We start from the raw sequence: 22,249 nt of genomic DNA on the forward strand, positions 1-22,249 counted from the left end.
CCACACTAGAAGGCGGAAATATAGCGCTGATGGCTTTGAAATTTTCCATTAGGTTTCAGTTATGGTCAAGGACAACGTCTATAACTTTCGGTGATGATCAGATTATAATTATTGGATGAAGTGGACCGAATACTATTTTTTGTGTTTTTTTCGAGTCGATGCCAATAATAGGCCCAAAAAAAATCACAACACAACCCACGGGGAACGGAATCTGTACTGAATATGAATAGTAATATCGGAAAATATGTCAGATGTTGTTGACCTCTAATCGAGCTATTGGGAGCAAATATCACGAAATATTGCCCAAGTTCGAAATAAACATCCATAGAAAGATAGAGTTCCGTGGTAGTTGTGTAGAGTATCATATGGTCGGCCCCGTCCGATTAGACTGCTCCGCTCACTGGTTTAAAAATTATTTTTTAGAAGATCCATTAAGTCCATTTTTATACCCTTCATAAAGAAAACGAGATATACCCATAGTTCCTTTTGAGAATATGCATAAAATCACTTTCTGAGTCGATTTATGCATGTCCGTCCGTCTGTTGGTGTTAAATTTTAAACAAAGTACAGGTCGCATTTATAATCCGAATTGGATGAAATTTGGTACAGCTCCTTTATTTGGCCCGAGGACGAACCCTATTGATATTGGGAAAAATCGGTTCAAATTTAGATATAGCTCCCATATATATTTTCGTCCGAATGGCGCACTAAAGTCCCTGTATATCATTCGATTTGAACGAAATTCGGCATAACGTACTGAATTGAGCCTAGAATGATGTCTGCCAAGTTTCGATGAAAATCGGTTCAAATTTAGATAAAGTTTCGTCCGATTTAAGGTAATTGGTGCACCAAAGTCCCCATATATCTTTCGATTTGCACGAAATTTGGTATAGCGTACTGAATTGAGCCTAGAATGATGTCTATCAAGTTTCGTGAAAATCGATTAAGATCTACTTATAGCTCCCATATATATTTTCGTCCGATTTTATGTAAATGGTGCACCAAAGTCTCTATATATCTTTCGATTTGCACGAAATTTGGCATAGCGTACTGAATTGAGCCTAGAGTGTTGTCTGCCATGTTTGTTGAAAATCGGTCCAGATTTAGATAGAGCTCCCATATATATTTTCGTCCGATTTAAGGTAAATGGTGCACCAAAGTCCCCATATATCTTTCGATTTGTACGAAATTTGCCATAGGGTAGTAAATTGTGTGTGGAATGATGTCTGCAAAGTTTCGATGAAAATCGGTTCAAATTTAGATATTGCTCCCATATATATTTTCGTCCGATTTATGGTAAATGGTGCACCAAAGTCCCCATATATCTTTCGATTTGCACGAAATTTGCCATAGCATACTGAATTGAGTCTGGAATGATGTGTGCTGAGTTTCGTGAAAATCGGTTCAGAAATAGATATAGCTCCCATATATATATTTTCGTCAGATTTAATGTAAAAGGTGCATCAAAGTCCCTATATATCCTTCGATTTGCACGAAATTTGCCATAGCGTAGTGAATTGTGTATAGAATGATGTGTGCCAAGTTTCGTGCCAATATATGGCTGATGGGAACAAAACAAACTGAAATTTGTATAACCTAACCAGTGACAAGTTTCGTTGAAATCCGTCCGATTTCATCCAATAGTGGTGAAGGGTATCATATAGTCGGCCCCGCCCGACTTTACTAATTTCCTTAGTGGTTAGAAGATATACCAAGGCGTGGATTTTTAAAAAATATTTTTTTGAACATCCATCAATCAAGGCGTGGATTTTTAAAAAATATTTTTTGAACATCCATCAATCAAGGCGTGGATTTTTAAAAAAATATTTTTTAAAACATCCATCAATCAAGGCGTGGATTAAAAAAACAATATTTTTTTGAACATTCATCAAGGCGTGGATTTAAAAAAAAATTTTTTTTGAACATTCATCAAGGCGTGGATTTAAAAAAAATATTTTTTTGAACATTCATCAAGGCGTGGATTTAAAAAATATTTTTTTGAACATCCATCAATCAAGGAGTGGATTTAAAAAAAATATTTTTTTGAACATTCATCTAGGCGTGGATTTAAAAAAATATTTTTTTGAACATTCATCAAGGCTTGGATTTAAAAAAAATATTTTTTTGAAAATTCATCAAGGCGTGGATTTAAAAAAAAATATTTTTTCGAACATTCATCAAAGCGTGGATTTAAAAAAAATATTTTTTCGAACATTCATCAAAGCGTGGATTTAAAAAATATATTTTTTTTTGAACATTCTTCAAGGCGTGGATTTAAAAAATATTTTTTTGAACATTCATCAATCAAGGCGTGGATTTAAAAAAAATATTTTTTTGAACATCCATCAATCAAGGCGTGGATTTAAAAAAAAAAATTTTTTGAACATCCATCAATCAAGGCGTGGATTTAAAAAAAAATATATTTTTTTGAACATCCATCAATCAAGGAGTGGATTTTTAAAAAATATTTTTTTGAACATCCATCAATCAAGGCGTGGATTTTTAAAAAATATTTTTTTGAACATCCATCAATCAAGGCGTGGATTTTCAAAAATATATATTTTTAAAAGATCCATGAAGTGCTGGATTTTTTATAAAAATAATTTTTTTAATTTCTGGAAAAAATGGATTTTTTATAAAAATATTTTTTTTATTTCTGGAAAAAATGGATTTTTTATAAAAATCACTTTTTTTTAATTTCTGGAAAAAATGGATTTTTTATAAAAATCACTTTTTTTTAATTTCTGGAAAAAATTGATCTTTTATAAAAATATTTTTTTTTTAATTTCTGGAAAAATGGATTTTTTATAAAAATGTTTTTTTTTTAATTTCTGGAAAATAGTTTTTTTAAGGACTATTTTTCCAGAACATTAATTTCAATTTATTTTGTTTTTGTTTTTCCCAAAAAATCCTATGACTTTCCTAAGTTAATTAAAACAATTTGAGCGTATGCTTCTTTTCCAACATCTAAATACCATGCCAAGGACACAACTAATTTCCATAGTAATGTCCTTGTTGTTATTGTATGTCCTTTTTTCTCTCTCTCTAGTTTTTGGGTGGCTATTTGGACAAAAATTAAATTATTTCCAGTAATTTTTATGCTTTAACGACATTTCTTATTTTTCTTCTTCATTCTTTTATTTACAGAAAGTTTCCTGCATAACAAACTAACTAAAAACAGAAAAAAAGGAATTGTAACATTTACAAGGATAAAAAAAAACAACCACAGAAAAAAAAACAAAGCAACAAAAAGAAAAACGCAACACTAAAATAGAAAACAAGGAAAAACAGTACACCGATGTAGAAATTTAAAAACAACAACAACAAAAACAAAAAGTTAACAAAAAAGTTGTCTTACAAAAAACAAAAACACCAGACAACAACTGCAACAAACAGCCACCAACTAACTAACCGAAAACCAAAACTGAACTAAAAAAATATAGAAGGCAAATACCAGAGCCATAACAGAGGGCAGCTAACAAAGTTGAAACAAAAATAAAAAAATACAATCATCGTCCACAGACCTCAAGGGAGGTGGTCAGAACACCATAGAATTAGTATTCTCGAAAAAATATGAAAAATATTTAAATCCAAGACCGAAATTAAATTGAATTGAATTTCCCAAGGATGAATCCGCAGCCTGCAAGCAAATTACAAAATAAGCCAATAAATTTTAAGCATCGATAAATCAAAGATTAAGATCTTCTTTGCATTTGCCCAGTAGCGAATTTAACAAACAACAAAAAAACAACAACAAGACAACTACAGCCAAAAACCACCAAAGCAACTAGAACAACAACAACACCAAAACTAAAAACCGCCAAAATCTAAACTTTTGAAACTAAGCTTCCTTTTTTACAACCAACGCCACCCACCCACGCACTATCATTATAAAAAACCACAAACACACACACAGACAACCTCATATACACCAACGCCCCCTACAAAACCCATTTATCAACAACTGAAAAAGAAGATTTAAAGGGAGGAAAAAACTACGCAAAGCGGAAACAGGAAGTGGACTAAATCAACCACAAGCAGGCAGCCAAGCAACCAAACAACAACACCAACTGCAAGCATTTTTTTCTCTAGGATCTGGTCCCTCTCTCCCTCTCTCTACCCCCACGTATCTCTGAAACTGCAGCTAGCGTGGCAAAATGGCTTCACCACCCGAAAGTCCCATCGAGGAGATTGTCTACGAATTAGAAACAACACGAGTGCCTAAACCAATACCAGTTGCCCTGGAGGATTTGTGCCGTCAAACGAAATTTACAAAACAGGAAATACGTGTTATGTATCGAGGATTTAAAACGGTAAGTTTTTTTGCAGGACGATATGTGTAACCAAAAACAAATACAACGTACTTAAGCTAAGGAGACGATACACTTAGAATGTTATTAGGTCCTTTAGAAAACAGGACATTTGTTAATGGACACTTTTTCCCAAGGACTAACAGAGCCTAAGAGAGGATTTTTTAGACGGGTAATTTTTTGTAAGGACTGTCAGATCCTAGTAGTGGATTTTTTCAAGAATCCTAAGCGTGGATTTTTTAAAGAAAATTTTTCTTAAAGGACCAGCAGGGCCTTGGCGTGGATTTTTTAAAGAATATTTTCCTTAAAGGACCAGCAGGGCCTTGGCGTGGATTTTTTAAAGAATATTTTCCTTAAAGGACCAGCAGGGCCTTGGCGTGGATTTTTTAAAGAATATTTTCCTTAAAGGACCAGCAGGGCCTTGGCGTGGATTTTTTAAAGAATATTTTCCTTAAAGGACCAGCAGGGCTTTGGCGTGGATCTTTTAAAGAAAATTTTTCTTAAAGGACCGGCAGGGTCCTGCGTATGACTCTGCTTCTAACTTCACGACCTGTATAGTGAAAATTGGGTTAGGTGAGGTTTTGCAGGTCAATTGAAGAGTTCGACCATTACAACATGCAGGACAGATGACATTAATTCATGCCCAATGCGAATTGGGGCGGCTATACTACCCTAATTTCAATTGTGCAAAAACGATTTGATTTGTCTATGTAGCTGTTCACTTCTACTGCTTTCGGTGACAGGTGTTCTCCAATCATTGTATTCACCCTGTATTCTTTTTGAATTCCTTACTCAACTGCTTCAGGGTGCATTAACAGGCCTATGTTTTAGAGGCTCCATTTTTTGCCTTTGTTCCTCTTTCCTTAGATCGTGAAGATCCGTCCTTCGTTTGGCAGCTTTACATCTCTCTCACGATGAAGAATATCCTTCCTATCATATCTGAGCGGTGGCTGCCTATCCATTAGGTATTGGGTCGGATCGCTGATTCTGTAACACCCAATCAGATATTACATCGACAACATATACCATGTATATATAAATGCTGAGCAATGACACAGGAAATGTTCCAGCGGTTCACTGTCTTCCCCACACGCTATGCACATGCTGCTACCTTCACATTCAATCTTTAGTAGATGTTCCCTCAGGCTGAGGTGTCCCGTCAGAATACGCGTCAGTCGGCTTATTTCTTTTTTGTTTGGCGTTAGGATAGGATATACCTCTAAATAAGGTATATTTATCGGCTTCTATAATATTGCTTTTAGTTACTTGGGAACCTTAATCCCGCTCCTGACCTTATCGCAGACAGTAGTGACGTATGCGCACGACTTATAGAGACTATCGAATGCGAACTCTTAATCTTGAGGTATTTAGTTGTCGAAATTATGGACCCATCGGACTGCACTCTCAAAGATAGCCGCATCATTCTATGGAGTTTGGACTTCTTGTTACTGAATTTCACATACGAATGGCGCCCAATCATATATAGTTCATGATCCATTTTTTTACATTTTTGAACAAGGGTTTTCCATAATACCACCTCAGTTCAATTTTTATATTGCATTTCTTTTGTATTTCTCCATAACATTTCCAACCGATACTGTTGTAAGTTTTTGTTTTCCAAACTGCAATCGAATTGATATTCAAAACTTTGCAGTTTTATAATACATTCACTTGCTCGTTCGCTCGCTCGCTAGTTCGCATACATTTGATTCATGTACGTGCAACTTAGACGAGTTATATTTTCTGAAGAAATATTTGCATACCAACACTTAACTGCTTGCTGTTCGATATGTGCATGCATATGCATGTCATGTCGCATAAATCGAAAGAAATGTGCAACAAAAAAGGACGATAAACTTTCAACGAAAAAATAGCACACACACATACAAGCCCAGAAAGATACGCGACTACTTGAATAAGTAAATGAAAACAATTGAAATTGTAGAAAAGTTTTTCTTGACATTTCTATGCGGAGCAGCAGAGTTCCATGTCAAGGCGGCAGTCAGTAAAAGTAAAAAAAAGACGAATTTGTGACGAATTGCAAATAATATGAGAAAGAGACAAAAAGGCGACCGCATGTGGTGATGGTTAAGGGAGAGGAGGTGGTGAAGGTTTTCTTTTTTTTTTTTTGTATTGCATTGTGAAGGATGTGTTGTGGATTTGACATTAAAGAAACTAAACGATTTAATTTGGGGCACAATATCTCTGCATAATAAATAAAATTTAAATATCTTTTGGAGGTTGCAAAAATATTTAGAGGGGATTAAGAAGAATTGATCTTAGGATACGTAAAACATGATACAAACATCGACGTTATTTTGAGAATTTGGATCGATGGAAAATCGAAATTTTGAACAAGTAAACTTGTTTCTAAGATCAGCCGGACCAGCATTGTTGTACTCTCCAACATGAGGTCAGCATTCAAAATACATACAACATTACAAATTTAATTACCAGAATGCCGAATAACATTTCCTTGGAAATAGATCTTACAATCACTTAAATATCAAAAAATGGAGAGGCACCGCGGATAGAGGGCTATACCAAAATTAAAACCAATATATAATATTCAACAAAGAGTAGTAGCAATGTATGTACATAATTCCAACGGTCTATTTGTGATTGCAACAGTCATCAGCTGTGTAATATAGTAATTGCGGCATCGTTACTCCCTGATCATCCATCTTTCAACTTATGGTGTTAGCTTTGCTGTCCGCCATCTTTCTTTTTTGTCATTTTCTCAAAATTTCCGCTCTTAGGGTCTGCCCATCGGCTCCAGGAAAAGTTTCGTTATGTCCTTGATGTCTTCGACTCTGAGGTATTGAATTGATGTTGTGTGTTGATTTGGGGCTCATTTTTTACATGCTACCAAAGGAAGAAGTTAATATATGGTTAATAACAAGGTCTATTGTGATCATATTTTCAAAAGATAAAACGGTCCTTGTTTCGTTGCTTGTGTGACACGCATCGCAGCTTTATCGAAAGTAAAGCTAACCAGATCAATAAACAACATGAATCATCTCTCGATGCCACAATCTATACCTGTTGATCCATCCTAATTTTCATGATCACAATGGACGATAAACCGCAACAGACAATCGCACTTTGAGGATGGAGAGACTTCCTAATAATAATTTCCGAGCATCAAGTGCGACAATTCATTGTCTAAGATGATTTTACGATGGTATTCTGGAGCATATGCGAGAAGAAAACAGCCAACCCTTCAACTTCGATTGCTGTTTGAATTTATATTTTATTTTTGAACATTTTTTTAAGGTACTATTTAAGGGAATTTAAGCATTTCAAGTTTGAGATGCAATCCTGACGTCGTTTGATGCCGTCGTAAAAAAATCGCCTATATCTCTATGAGTTTTTGAGATTTTCACTTGAAATGTTAATGAAACATTATTGAATAGTTAAAGCTTCACCATTAAAAAAAAAATAATAAAAAATCGTGTTTTTTTTAATCGAAAATTGGAAGTCCCCTTAAACTAATCTAGCTTAACCTAATCTCAAACACATACTTTGATCATGTTTCTCTTGGTTCTAATTTGTAGAGAAACTGAACAAAAACTATCTCATCAGCATTGTATGTGGGATTTTAGACTCTTATCTTTAAAATACTGCAATGACCATATCTTAAAATCTGTTCAAAGCATTTTAGCAGTTTAGTTTATCCCCAAATTGGAGATGTTTAGGGGATTAAATATTCAATGAATTTTTGAATTTGTATCCCTAAATACGAGCTTTTTCAAAATGTATGAACAGTTTTCACAAGAAATATGCAGCAATTCAATTAAAAATCCGAAATATTGTTTTATTAACAAGTAAAAAAGTATCAGTCGATTATGCCGACAGATATATACCCTCACCCTATGGTTTGCGGAGGAGGTCTTCATAGTTATACACAGGGGTTATTATTCGTTTTATATAAGGTATATGTTTAAATAAAGATGTTTCGGATTTTATGTTGATCAAATATATAATATTGACCCTTTCTGTAGGATGTACCAGAGGGCAAGGTTGACGGTTCCCACCTTCAGACTTGATAAAGGTAATAGATAATTTGGTTCAAATCGGGCATTCCATTTGCCTTATTTTGGATTTATAAATATCGTAAATTTCGATCATTTTTGTTGGAGGTACCAGAAGGGGTGGACCAATGGATCCAAAATTCGAACTTGGTAATAAATATAATAGGTTGTGAAAAATTTGGCTCAAATCGGACGTTCCATTCGCCTGATATTGGATTCGTAAATATGTTATTGGATTCTTTATGGGAGAGGTACCAGAAGGCGTGGACCAATGAGTCCCTTTGTCAAACTTGATCTAGGCTTGGTTAAGATAATAGATCGTACAAAGTTTCGTTAAAATCGGAGAGTTCGTTTGCATGTTATTATAAAATTAATTTTTAGCACAATTTTGACAATTTTGTGGAGAAGGTACCAAGACCGATATTTCCCATCTTCGAACTAAAACTATGTTTGGAAGAAATATTAAGATGTGCAAAGTTTGAATGAAATCGATTATACCCTTTGAGAGTTATCGTGCACCCCAGCCAGCCAGCCCGACAGACAGACGGACAACGGATGGACATGTGTAAATCGATTCCATTTCCAAATTTTCTGAGACGGATTTGGTCCAAAGAAACATGGGGTCTAAAACCAATATTTCGATGCGACACATTTTTCACCGTATCATTAGCAATAAGTCTGAGGGTATAAAAAATAATTGTTCTGTTCCCGTACTCAAACTTTTGAAATTTATTGGACAGTTCCCGTACTACTCTACTACTTTTTACAACGACAATAAATTTCCTATATGATATCGAAAAAATTATAAACGGAAACATACTATATATAGGGAAAATCGAAATCAATTTCGATAAATCCGAGGACCTAGGTTCGAGCCCTAGCCGTGCTCGGCTGAAATTAATTTTTGTTATTTGAATTTTGCCTTGTAAGGGCAGTGATCATTTGAAAGTAATTTTATGTGATTATTTATACTCTTTCGAGTCGAACTTGATGATCTAAGTTTTACAATGAAAAGGAAAGCCAGGAGAAGAACCTACGTACCCATCATCATGCGACGCGTTTCGCCGTTGGTTAAGTGGCTCATCAGGCATATTGGGCTATGTGGCTTTACAAATGTCGTATTTATTCCGCCCTGATGCGAAATTAAGTTCAAATTTGTCAAAGTTCGACATTTGTCTTCATTCTATAAATAATCACTTAAAATATATAGAGGATTTTTTGGAGACTATACATTTTTTATACCCTTCACCACACTGTGGTACAGGGTATTATGTCTTTGTGCATATGTTTGTAACAGGCAAAAGGAAACGAGATAGACCCATAGTTCCTTTTGAGAATATGCATAGAATCACTTTCTAAATCGATTTACGTATGTCCGTCCGTCCGTCCGTCTGTCCGTCCGTCCGTCCATGTATTTTTGTGAACAAAGTACAGGTCGCATTTATGATCCGATTTGGATGAAATTTGGCATATGTCACTTATTTGGCCCTGGGACGAACCCTATTGAAATTGGGAAAAAACGGTACAGATTTAGATATAGCTCCCATATATATATTCGTCCGATTTCATGTAAAAAGTCCCTATATATCTTCCGAATTGCACGAAATTTGGCACATCGTAATGAATTAGGCCTAGAATGATGTGTGCTGAGTTTCATTAAAATCGGTTCAGATTTAGATATAGCTCCCATATATAGTTTCGTCCGATTTTATGTAAATGGTACACCAAAGTCCCTATATATCTTTCGATTTGCACGAAATTTGGCACAGCGTAATGAATTAGGCCTAAAATGATGTGTGCTGAGTTTCATGAAAATCGGTTCAGATTTAGATATAGCTCCCATATATAGTTTCGTCCGATTTCATGTAAATGGTGCCCCAAAGTCCCTATATATCTTTCGATTTGCACGAAATTTTGCATAACGTATTGAATTAAGACTAGAGTGATGTCTGCCAAGTTTCGAGAAAATCGGTCCAGATTTAGATATAGCTCACATATGTAGTTTCGTCCGATTTCATGTAAATGGTGCACCAAAGTCCCTATATATCCTTCGATTTGCACGAAATTTGGCATAACGTATTGAATTGAGCCTAGAATGATGTCTGCCAAGTTTCGAAAATCGGTCCAGATTTAGATATAGCTCCCATATATAGTTTCGTCCGATTTCATATAAATGGTGCACCAAAGTCGCTAGATATCTTTCGATTTGCACGATATTTGGCATAACGTACTGAATTGAGCATAGAGTGATGTCTGTCTGCCTTGTTTCGTGAAAATCGGTCCAGATTTAGATATAGCTCCCTTTTATTATAGATTGATTTAAAGTAATTGACGCACCAAGGAACCAATAGGCTGATCAGAACAAAACGTTCTGAAATTACTGTAACCTAACCTGTGACATGTTTGTTTGAAATCGCTTAATATTTGGATAGAGCATCCATATATATTTTCGTCCGATTTCAAGTAAATTGGGCATCAAACTCCTCATGTAGTCAGATTGACATCAAATTTTGCACAACATACAAAATTGAGCATAGAATTACATAGTTGCGTTTTCTAGAAATACAGACATAGCCCAACGGATGACCTATTTATATTTGTTTGAAGTCGATTTACATACTTTATGGATAGATCTAGGTAGATTCACATTTAGATAAATATCACATATTTTATTTCATCCAATTTCATGTTAATAGTCCTGTTTAATATACCCATAGTGGTGAAGGGTATCATATAGTCGGCCCCGTCCGACTTTACTACTTTCCTTACTGGTTTTTTTGGGATGGACTCGAGTTAGAAAAAAACGGACAAAGCTGACAAGAACGACAAACGAATAAAGTCTTTGCAAGTCGAGTTAATGCAACTTATTGGCGTTTTGTATCCTTCGTAAGGATCCCGTCGAAAAATCATTACGTCGACATCAATACATACCACGATTTTACTCTTTACTGTCACGGCATATAAGTCCATAAGTAATGACTGCAACTTTCCTTCAAGGCTAACATAAACATCTTCAGGGCATCTTCTAGTTTCCTGTTGCTATATGTCCACCATGTTCCACCATGGCACTTCTTCTTGTCTTATTTTCTTCAAATCTCTCTAAGCCTTAGAATCAATGCCGGTTTCGCACTGTTCAATTGTGGTAATATCTCCAACATCATTTAAATTCCTTTTTCACTTATTTAAGTCTTTAACCATCATCCTTTCAAAAATGTATTCGATAGCTATAGATCGGTCAGGACTTAGAAGTCTTCTCCTCGACCAATGAACTTTGGCTTTTCATTGTTGCTATTCACTTTTCTGCAACTGTTCTATCCATCGTTCAAAAAATACTGGACCGTATTTTACTTTTTTTGGACTGATATTATATCCAGTTAAACAGACTTTCAGTGTATGTTCTTTGTGACCGGATCCGTAATTTCAGTAATATCATCTATAGCATTGAGCCTTTTTTCTTACTCGATCGTTGTCAGTGGCGGCCTTTAAATAGATTTACTAATATCAGAGAAACGGTTTTATAGATATATTACTTCTGCTTGAGCAAAACATATTTGAGGAGGTCTTGTCGAAGTATTAGAATCAACTTTTCTACTTCGTACATTTCATATTTAGCGCTTTTTACAATCAAATTGGATATATTTTTCTTAGAATTACCAAGTGACTGTAATTTGGCAATATGGAGTGCCAAGAATTTATTCAAACAACATGTTTGCAATATAAGTCCATATTTTTTCATATCCCACACATAAAGGCCACAAAGCGTAATTTTCGGTAAGCTCAAGGTTCTAGTTAAATTTTTTTAACCGTAGTGTCTGTAGTTTGGTATTTCGATTCCTTCTGGCAGACATTTACTATGGCATAGACCCCGCTATATATATGTGCCGATCGATTAGAGATATTTCGAACGTCCACCTAATTGTGGAGGATGTAAAAGTAGGGTTGTCAATGCGGAATGAACTACTTCAAAGGAATCAACGGTACTAGGTCCGATTCTTTTATTCATATAAATTGTTCATTTAGTTTTCCGCTCTTATTTAATAAGCTGGCTCGAGACAGAACATTTGTTCCATAAGCCGAACACAAGTCCTTTGATATGTGATCTTCCACTTGATTTTTCCATCGAATTCGTCATCTTCCCCTTCGGCATGAACCATCAGTAGCTTAGCTTTTATATGGTCTAGAAACCGTAGTTGCTGTAGCTCGATGTCCCTGTATAGATGGTACAACTCACGTCGACGCAGATCGGCCCGGAGATCTTTCGGATAATTTTTCTCTCAAACACTCCAAGAGGTGCCTCATCTGCTTGGGCAGGTACCCATTCTTCTGATCCATATACCAGCACGGGTAGTATCAGCGTCTTGTAGAGTGTGAGTTTGGTCCGGTTAGAGGAGGCCAATGTCCCTGTATAGATTGTACAACTCACGTCGACGCAGATCGGCCCGAACATCTTTTGTTACATAAGTCCTTTGATATGTGATCTTCCACTTGATTTTTCCATCGAATTCGTGATCTTCCCCTTCGGCATGAACCATCAGTAGCCTAGCTTTTATATGGTCTAGCCACCGTAGTTGCTATAGCTCGATGTCCCTGTATAGATTGTACAACTCACGTCGACGCAGATCGGCCCAAACATCTTTCGACTAATTTTTCTCTCAAACATTCCAAGAGGTGTATCATCTGCTTGCGCAGGTACCCATTCTTCTGATCCATATACCAGCATGGGTAGTATCAGCGTCTTGTAGAGTGTGAGTTTGGTCCGGTGAGAGGAAGCCTTCTAACATCTGTTGCCCAATACCATCCTTCACCGAATCTCAAAACTGATATCATTAATAATTATTATACCCTACACAACTATGTTGTCAGGGTATTATAGCTTTGTGCAGCCCCAAAAGTTTGTAACGCCGCGAAATATTGGTCCTAGACCCACCTTTAAGTATACGTCCGTCCGTCCGTCTGTCCATTATAATTTGTAAACACGATACAGGCCACAGTTATGGACCAATCTTCACGAAATTTTGCATGTAGGATGGGTTCTGGCCAATGAAGACCCCTATTGTTTTTGGGAAAGATCGGTTAATTTTTAGGGGATGAAATGGACCAAATACTAAATTTTTTTCGGTTTTTCTGGTCGCTCCAGAGGCCGCAATAATGGCTCGAACATCTTGAAATTTTGCATGGAGAAGGGGATCAGGCCAAAGAATAAGCATGCATGTTTTGATAAAGATCGGTCAATATTTAGCGGGTCAAATGGACCCTGACTTTTGTGTGAAAAATGACAAAATGTGTATTCTATGGCATATATATTTACCCCTGAAGGACATATACCAGAGAAGTTGATATTATATCCAAGAGGAGTGGTTGACCTTTAAATTAAGACCAAATATATTGTTGTATGTGCTCGGATGAGGGAGATACACCTAAATATTTACAGGTATCTCCGTATTTGTATATTATTTAGTAACCCATTATCACTCTGGAGAGCTGAACTATAGCGCTGATCGCTTTGAAATGTTCCATGAGGTTCCAGTTATGGTCAAGGACAACGCCTATAATTTTCGGTGATGATCAGATAATAATTTTGGAATGAAGTGGACCGAAAACTTAATTTTTTGTGTTATTTTCGAGTTGATCTATAGACCACAAATGAAAGCCGAATATCACAACACAACCCACGGTGAAGGGAATCTGGACAATAGCTGTACTGAATACTCGTAATATTCGGAAAAGTGTGAGGAAGAGGTGCTGTTTACCTCTAATCGGGCAAGAGGGTGCAAATATCACGAAATATTGCCCAGGCTCGGAATAAACATCCGAAAAAAAATTGAGTTCCGTGGTAGTTGTGTAGGGTATCGTATGGTCGGCCCCGTCCGACTATACTGCTCCGCTCACTGGTTGATAATATATATTTCATACTATCTCAAGGCAAATGAGGATAATTTTGGAGAGATTTTTGGGAGCTAATAGATAGCGTTCCCAGCATAATTTACCATTATTCCCCCGAATTAATTGAACGTTTATAGCCATGAGCATTTTATTGTCACCTCATTTTCTTAAAAACATTCAGTTCCTTGCCACGTGATATCCTCCCTTCAAAGAAACCACAATTCTCTTTTTTTTTGTAAAACACCCATACCTTTAACCTTAAAAAAACTCCCGCCATGTAGTAGGTCAACTAGCATGGTCGGCAGACCCTGTGTCAGTGATTATTATTTAATATGCAAGTCAAATACGATACGATAAAGGAAACTTTAATGCATTTTTAGTGTTTCTTGTCTTGTTCGATTTCTCACGTTATATTTTCTTCGCGTTTTGGTTCCGTTCCGTTCGGCTATGCCATTTAGACGGTTAACCTTTAACCTCGTCATAGTGTAGAGTATATAAAACTACAAACTAGAAGAACAACAGCTTTTACACTTGTATGACTTCTTGTGTATTTATTCCTTCATTTTTTATTCTGTGTGTGTGTGTTTTTTTTTTTCTTTATAGGAATGTCCTGAAGGTGTGGTACACGAAGACTGTTTCAAGGATATTTATGCAAAATTTTTTCCACATGGCAGTAAGTAAATCATCATAAAAACACAATAATATGACGATTTTATGGCTCTTTGCTCTTTTACCCTTAACTAACAACACAAAAGGACCCAACAACAGATACCAAAAGCAAAAATTCCGACCAAAACAGAAAACCATTTAAAATATTCGCCAAACGGAAAAATGTGTCTCCCCCGTGTTTTTTGTTTTGAGTTTTTATTTTGGCAATAGCTCTTCGGCTGGCTGGCTGTTGGCAATTTAAAGAACATCATTTGTTCGGGAATGGGCCAACAGCCATCCACGAAGTGAGTAGTGCTAGAGGTTCATGCTTTATCTATCTTTCAACAATGTTTAAGAGCAAAAACCGAACATATTTTTTCCTTTTCTAACGTTTAACGTATTTTTTATCACTTTTCTCTCTTCCCCTTTTAAATTTGCTCCACATTTTTTATAGATTCAAGTTTATACGCTCATTATGTGTTCAAAGCATTCGATGTTAACTGCAATGGTGCCATAAGTTTTCGGGTAATATACAAAAATACAACAATTTTCATGCTTGCCATTTATTCTCTTTCTTTTTTTGTTGTTACAATTTTTTATTTTTTTACAATTCAAAATAATTTTGACATTAATTGTCCTCTCGTTTTGTGTTTTTTCTGCTCCTCCAGGATTTATTGGTTACGTTGTCCACATTATTAAGAGGTTCGGTTTATGAACGTCTCCGCTGGACATTTAAATTGTACGACTTAAATGGTGACGGACGCATCAGTCGTTCGGAACTAAGTGAAATAATAATGGCCATTCATGAGCTGATGGGTCGAAGAGCACACCAGCCAGAGGATGACCGAAAAGCAAGAGATCAGGTGAGTGAAAAGGATGTTAATTAAAATATTTAATTATTTTTCAATATTGAAATTAAAGAGGTATTGGATTGGAGTGCATTAAGTGAGCATACAAAGGATTCGGATTGATGTTCGAACAGATTCATATTAGCGACATATTAAGAGAATAAAATAAATAGAAAGTTAAGCAAACGATCTGTTTGGCTCTTCTATTAAGAATTTTATAACCTTTGACTGCGTTCAAACTAGAGCCTTCACCCCGATTTAAAATGAAATGCATTATCTCGATTTTCTAAGATATGTCGAGATAATTTCAAAGACAACCCTACTTTTGCGCAAAAAAAAACACTTATAATTTAAACCAGTAAGGAAAGTAGTAAAGTCGGACGGGGCCGACTATATGATACCCTTCACCACTATGGGTATATTAAACAAGACTATAAAAAAATTGATGAAATAAAATATGTGATATTTATCTAAATATGAATCTACCTAGATCTATCCATAAAGTATGTAAATCGACTTCAAACAAATATAAATAGGTCATCCGTTGGGCTATGTCTGTACTTCTAGAAAACGCAACTACGTAATTCTATGTTCAATTTTTTAAATTGTGCAAACTTTGATGTCAATCTGACTAACATGAGGAGTTTGATGCCCAATTTACTTGAAATCGGGCGAAAATATGTATGGAAGCTCTATTCAAATATTAAGCGATTTCAAACAAACTTATCACAGGTTAGGTTATACTAATTTCAGAACGTTGTGTTCCTATCAGCCTATTGGATCCTTGCTGCGTCAATTACGTATAATCAATCTATAATAAATGGGAGCTATATCTAAATCTGGACCGATTTTCAGTACGTTATGCCAAATTTCGTGCAAATCGAAAGATATATAGAGACTTTGGTGAACCATTTACATGAAATCGGACGAAACTATATATGGGAGCTATATAGAAATCTGGACCGGTTTTCTCGAAACTTGGCAGACATCATTCTAGGCTCAATTCAGTACGTTATGCCAAATTTCGTGCAAATCGAAAGATATATAGGGACTTTGGTGCACCATTTACATGAAATCGGACGAAACTATACATCGAGCTATATCTAAATCTAGACCGATTTTCTCGAAACTTGGCAGACATCATTCTAGGCTCAATCCAATACGTTATGCCAAATTTCGTGCAAATCGAAAGATATATAGGGACTTTGGTGCACCATTTACATGAAATCGGACGAAACTATATATAGGAGCTATATATAAATCTGGACCGATTTTCTCGAAACTTGGCAGACATCATTCTAGGCTCAATTCAGTACGTTATGCCAAATTTCGTGCAAATCGAAAGATATATAGCGACTTTGGTGCATCATTTACATGAAATCGGACGAAACTATATATGGGAGCTATATCTAAATCTGGACCGATTTTCCCGAAACTTGGCAGACATCTTTCTAGGCTCAATTCAGTACGTTATGCCAAATTTCGTGCAAATCGAAAGATATATAGCGACTTTGGTGCACCATTTACTTGAAATCGGACGAAACTATATATGGGAGCTATATCTAAATCTGGACCGATTTTCACGAAACTTGGCACACATCATTCTAGACCTAAATGATTAGGCTGTACCAAATTTCGTGCAAATCCAAAGATATATAGGGACCGTTTACATTAAATCGGTTAAATATATATATGGGAGCTATGTCTAAATCTGAACCGATTTTTCCCAATTTCAATAGGGTTCGTCCTTGGGCCAAATAAGTGACCTGTGCCAAATTTCATTCAAATCGGATCATAAATGCGACCTGTACTTTGTTTACAATTTAACATCTACAGACGGACGGACGGACATGCATAAATCGACTCAGAAAGTGATTCTATGCATATTCTCAAAAGGAACCATGTGTCTATCTCGTTTCCTTTTGCCTGTTACAAACATATGCACAAAGACATAATACCCTGTACCACAGTGTGGTGAAGGGTATAAAAAGTAAATTTTAAGCAATTGCGCAGTATTTTGCAAAATCTTACTGGATGTTGTCGGTTTACTATTCTCAGTATTATTGCAAAAGAGAATAAACCGGCTTACTCTCTGAAATATTACTTAAACCAGCCAGAATTTTTCGAAAATTTTAATCACATTCACACATTTTCACATTTTGCTTGTAGGATGGGTTCTGGCCAATAAAGACCCCTATCATTCTAGGCTCAATCCAATACGTTATGCCAAATTTCGTGCAAATCGAAAGATATATAGGGACTTTGGTGCACCATTTACATGAAATCGGACGAAACTATATATAGGAGCTATATATAAATCTGGACCGATTTTCTCGAAACTTGGCAGACATCATTCTAGGCTCAATTCAGTACGTTATGCCAAATTTCGTGCAAATCGAAAGATATATAGCGACTTTGGTGCATCATTTACATGAAATCGGACGAAACTATATATGGGAGCTATATAGAAATCTGGACCGATTTTCCCGAAACTTGGCAGACATCTTTCTAGGCTCAATTCAGTACGTTATGCCAAATTTCGTGCAAATCGAAAGATATATAGCGACTTTGGTGCACCATTTACTTGAAATCGGACGAAACTATATATGGGAGCTATATCTAAATCTGGACCGATTTTCACGAAACTTGGCACACATCATTCTAGACCTAAATGATTAGGCTGTACCAAATTTCGTGCAAATCCAAAGATATATAGGGACCGTTTACATTAAATCGGTTAAATATATATATGGGAGCTATGTCTAAATCTGAACCGATTTTTCCCAATTTCAATAGGGTTCGTCCTTGGGCCAAATAAGTGACCTGTGCCAAATTTCATTCAAATCGGATCATAAATGCGACCTGTACTTTGTTTACAATTTAACATCTACAGACGGACGGACGGACATGCATAAATCGACTCAGAAAGTGATTCTATGCATATTCTCAAAAGGAACCATGTGTCTATCTCGTTTCCTTTTGCCTGTTACAAACATATGCACAAAGACATAATACCCTGTACCACAGTGTGGTGAAGGGTATAAAAAGTAAATTTTAAGCAATTGCGCAGTATTTTGCAAAATCTTACTGGATGTTGTCGGTTTACTATTCTCAGTATTATTGCAAAAGAGAATAAACCGGCTTACTCTCTGAAATATTACTTAAACCAGCCAGAATTTTTCGAAAATTTTAATCACATTCACACATTTTCACATTTTGCTTGTAGGATGGGTTCTGGCCAATAAAGACCCCTATTGTTTTTGTCAGTTTTTCTGGTCGCTCCAGAGGCCGCAATTATGGTCTTACATGGAGAAGGAGGTTGGGCCAAAGAATAAGCATAGCTGTTTTGATAAAGATCGGTCTATATTTAACGAGTCAAATGGACCCTGACTTTTGTGTGAAAAATTACAAAATGTTTTTTTTGGGCGTATATATTTACTCCTGAATCATATATTTACAGGTGCTTACGTATTCAGATATTATTTTATAACCCATTACAACATTAGAGGGCGGAAATATTGCGCTGATCGCTTTGACATTTTCCATGAACTTTCAGTTATGGTCAATGACAACGCCTACATTTTTCGGGGATGATCAGATTAAAATTTTGGGATGAAATGGACCGATTTTTTTCATTTTTTTTTGTGTTTTCGAGTCGAATATAGTCCGAACATAACAACACAACCCACCGTGAAGGGAATCTGGACAAGTTATTTGAAGGGCTGTACTGAATATTCGAAAATGTAAGGAAGAGCTGCTGTTGACCTCTTATCGGGCAAGTGGGGGCAAATATCACGAAATATTACCCAGACTCAGAATAAACATCCGCAGAAAGTTAGAGTTCCGTGGTAGTTGTGTAGAGTATCGTATGGTCGGCCCGTCCGACTATACTGCTCCGCTCTGTGAACGCCTTCCGAACTGCAGCTCTAAGAAATTGAGCAGTCCATCACCGCCGATTTTTGCAATAAAATCTTTCTGCCAATCTTCCAAATGCTAGGTGGGACTTAGTAAATGTTACTGAAAAAGAAACCAGACACAACTATTATTGTACCATTGAAATGTGTATGTATACGTAAACAAATAATAGCTGGCTGTCAAACATTATATCATTTCAATATGTAGTAGTCTAAACGGCTAGGATTTTATTCCTCGATTTAGAAGGTCTAAACGCAAATTTATAATCTTTGGGCAGTCGTTCGTAATCTACATAATGCAACAAATAATAAGGTTATGTATCAAAACAAAAACATCTGCTTTTTATTCGACCATCTGTCAAATTTTATCTAGTAATATTTCTCATGGTTGGCAACGTTCAAGTACAGACCATGGCACAATAGCTGTCAAAGTTTTAACACAGATTTATTTAGAAAATGTTTATAAAAGTATTGCCGAACAAATCTTAAAAATTCGGAGATTTTCATTTATAATTCTCATTCTTATTTTTTGGTTTTTAAATTACAACAACATTTCATAAATTTATTTATACCAACAGCTGGGCCAATGTGGCAACGTCACTAAATATACATTGGTGCATTATTTCTACTGAATTAAATGTGCAATGTTGCCAACCATGAGAAAGATACAATTTGACAGATGATCGAATAAAAAAACTGATTAGTTCTTCACCATGCTGAAGTTGGAAAATCTCAACGGAAAATAGCTGAAATACTCAATATTACTCGATCTAAAAAATGATATTGAGGCGTAAAACCGAGACTCAAATATCTACCAAACCGAAAACCAACGAGAAAAACTATTCAGTGACGAGAAGTGGTTGATCCGACAAGTGGCCGATAATCCAAAGCTAAGTGTACCTAGGGATAAGTAAATCGACTTTTTGTATTGAAATGTCTAAAAGTCAAAGTCGACTTTTGATCTGTGAGAACTCGAAAAGTCGACTTTTTAGTCAAAGGCAAAAATCGAAAAGTCGACTTTATGATCTATGGCAAAAATCGAAAAGTCTTAAAGTTGAGTTTCGCGCTCGTCTACGTATCCCTAAGTGCACCTAAACTTGCTGAAATCGCACAGAAATGTCTGGAAAAGAAATGTAACCTAGAAACAATTCGAAACCAAAAAAAGAAAAAAAAACCGGAAAATCCGATTGGAGTTTGTTCAGGAACATGAAAAAAGTATTTTGCATTTTGAAAATCTGTTATTTTTGCTGATGAAAGCAAATTTAATTGTTTGTGTCGGCACAATTCCAGCCGTAAAGCACTGAGGAGGCTCGGTAATGTTTTGGGACTGTTTGGTCGCTGCCGGAGTAGGAAATTTCGTTTTATTGAAGGAATTATGGATAAAATTTATTTTTTTTAACAATCTAAAAGATAATTTGAAATATAGTGCTGAAAAATTGGGATTGGCAATAATATTTCAATGTTACCAACATTTTGTTATCTCTATAATAACCCCAAACTCAAGTCCCAGATCGTTCGAGAATGAATGCTTTATAATTACCCAAAGTGATTCAAACATATCCTCAGTTCCCGGATTTGAATGATATTTGGAGAAAAATATTAGAAGCCATAATAACTCAAGCATACCAAGTCTGAAAAATGCTTTACAAGTAGAATGGGGAAAAATCAGACATCTTAGACGGAAAACTTGGTAAAATTTATGTCGGCAAGGTTGAAAGCTGTAAAAGATTTTTGATAAACATGCACTTATGGCAATTGGATACTTTTGACTCACTGTAGAACGATGAGCATCACAGAAATCCTACGTACCATGTACCATTTGGTATGTTGTAGGTTAAACTTTCATGCCTGTAATTTCGTTATAGCAATCGTTATCTTTATAAGAGTCTCGATCGATTTAAGATATTTTGAAATACCAACTCGTGGTGGAGGATATCAAAATGTCAGCCCATTTTTTTACATGTTTAGATAGGAAAACATAACCTATATATGAAATATTTTAATTTATTATTTCCTATTTTCCTTTTCCAGGTCGATCGAGTCTTCCGCAAATTGGATTTAAATCAAGATGGTATTATAACAATCGAAGAATTCCTGGAGGCATGCCTTAAGGATGATCTGGTTACAAGATCGCTACAAATGTTCGATAATGACCTTTGATGACCGGCTGCTGCCGATTATGATATACGAAACAATCGCAATACCGTTTCTTTAATAGATCTTTAAGGAGAATAATAACAACAACAAACATAGAAACAACAACAATTTATTAGTAATTATTAATGAAAACAAAAAAGAAGAAGCAGAACAACAAAACCCCTTAATAAAAAAACTTGTTACTTAAAGTAAGTAAAACTAAAATTAAAAACAAATAAAACAAACATAAAAATTGACAACAAAATTAGTAACAACAAGAACACGAAATAAAAAGAGAGCTCATACACCAGTTACAACAACAAATTAATTAGGTCCTCAATTTTATTTTTGTTGAATTTTGTATTCAAAAGTAATTGACTCAAAATGTTTTAGATTTAAAAATAAATAAAATAATAAACAACAAAACCCGTTGCAAATTGGTAATAAAATAGTGTAAAATAAAAAAAATACACACA

At 35.5% G+C, this 22,249-nt stretch overlaps 1 protein-coding gene across 1 annotated transcript; it reads left to right on the top strand.

Annotated features, from left to right (window-relative positions):
* The first annotated feature begins 4,157 nt into the window (after window positions 1-4,157).
* On the top strand, window positions 4,158-21,919 carry LOC133337370 (Kv channel-interacting protein 1-like). Its single transcript, XM_061545601.1, has 5 exons — window positions 4,158-4,313; window positions 14,831-14,900; window positions 15,330-15,400; window positions 15,544-15,738; window positions 21,669-21,919. The coding sequence occupies exons 1-5, from the start codon at window positions 4,158-4,160 to the stop codon at window positions 21,795-21,797; spliced, it is 621 nt and encodes a 206-aa protein (XP_061401585.1). The 3' UTR covers window positions 21,798-21,919.
* The last annotated feature ends 330 nt before the right edge of the window (window positions 21,920-22,249 follow it).

Source organism: Musca vetustissima, unplaced genomic scaffold (assembly GCF_032173495.1).
Source record: "Musca vetustissima isolate MV318-11 ecotype Yass unplaced genomic scaffold, APGP_CSIRO_Mvet_v1 utg63188, whole genome shotgun sequence".
Classification (NCBI taxonomy): domain Eukaryota; kingdom Metazoa; phylum Arthropoda; class Insecta; order Diptera; family Muscidae; genus Musca; species Musca vetustissima.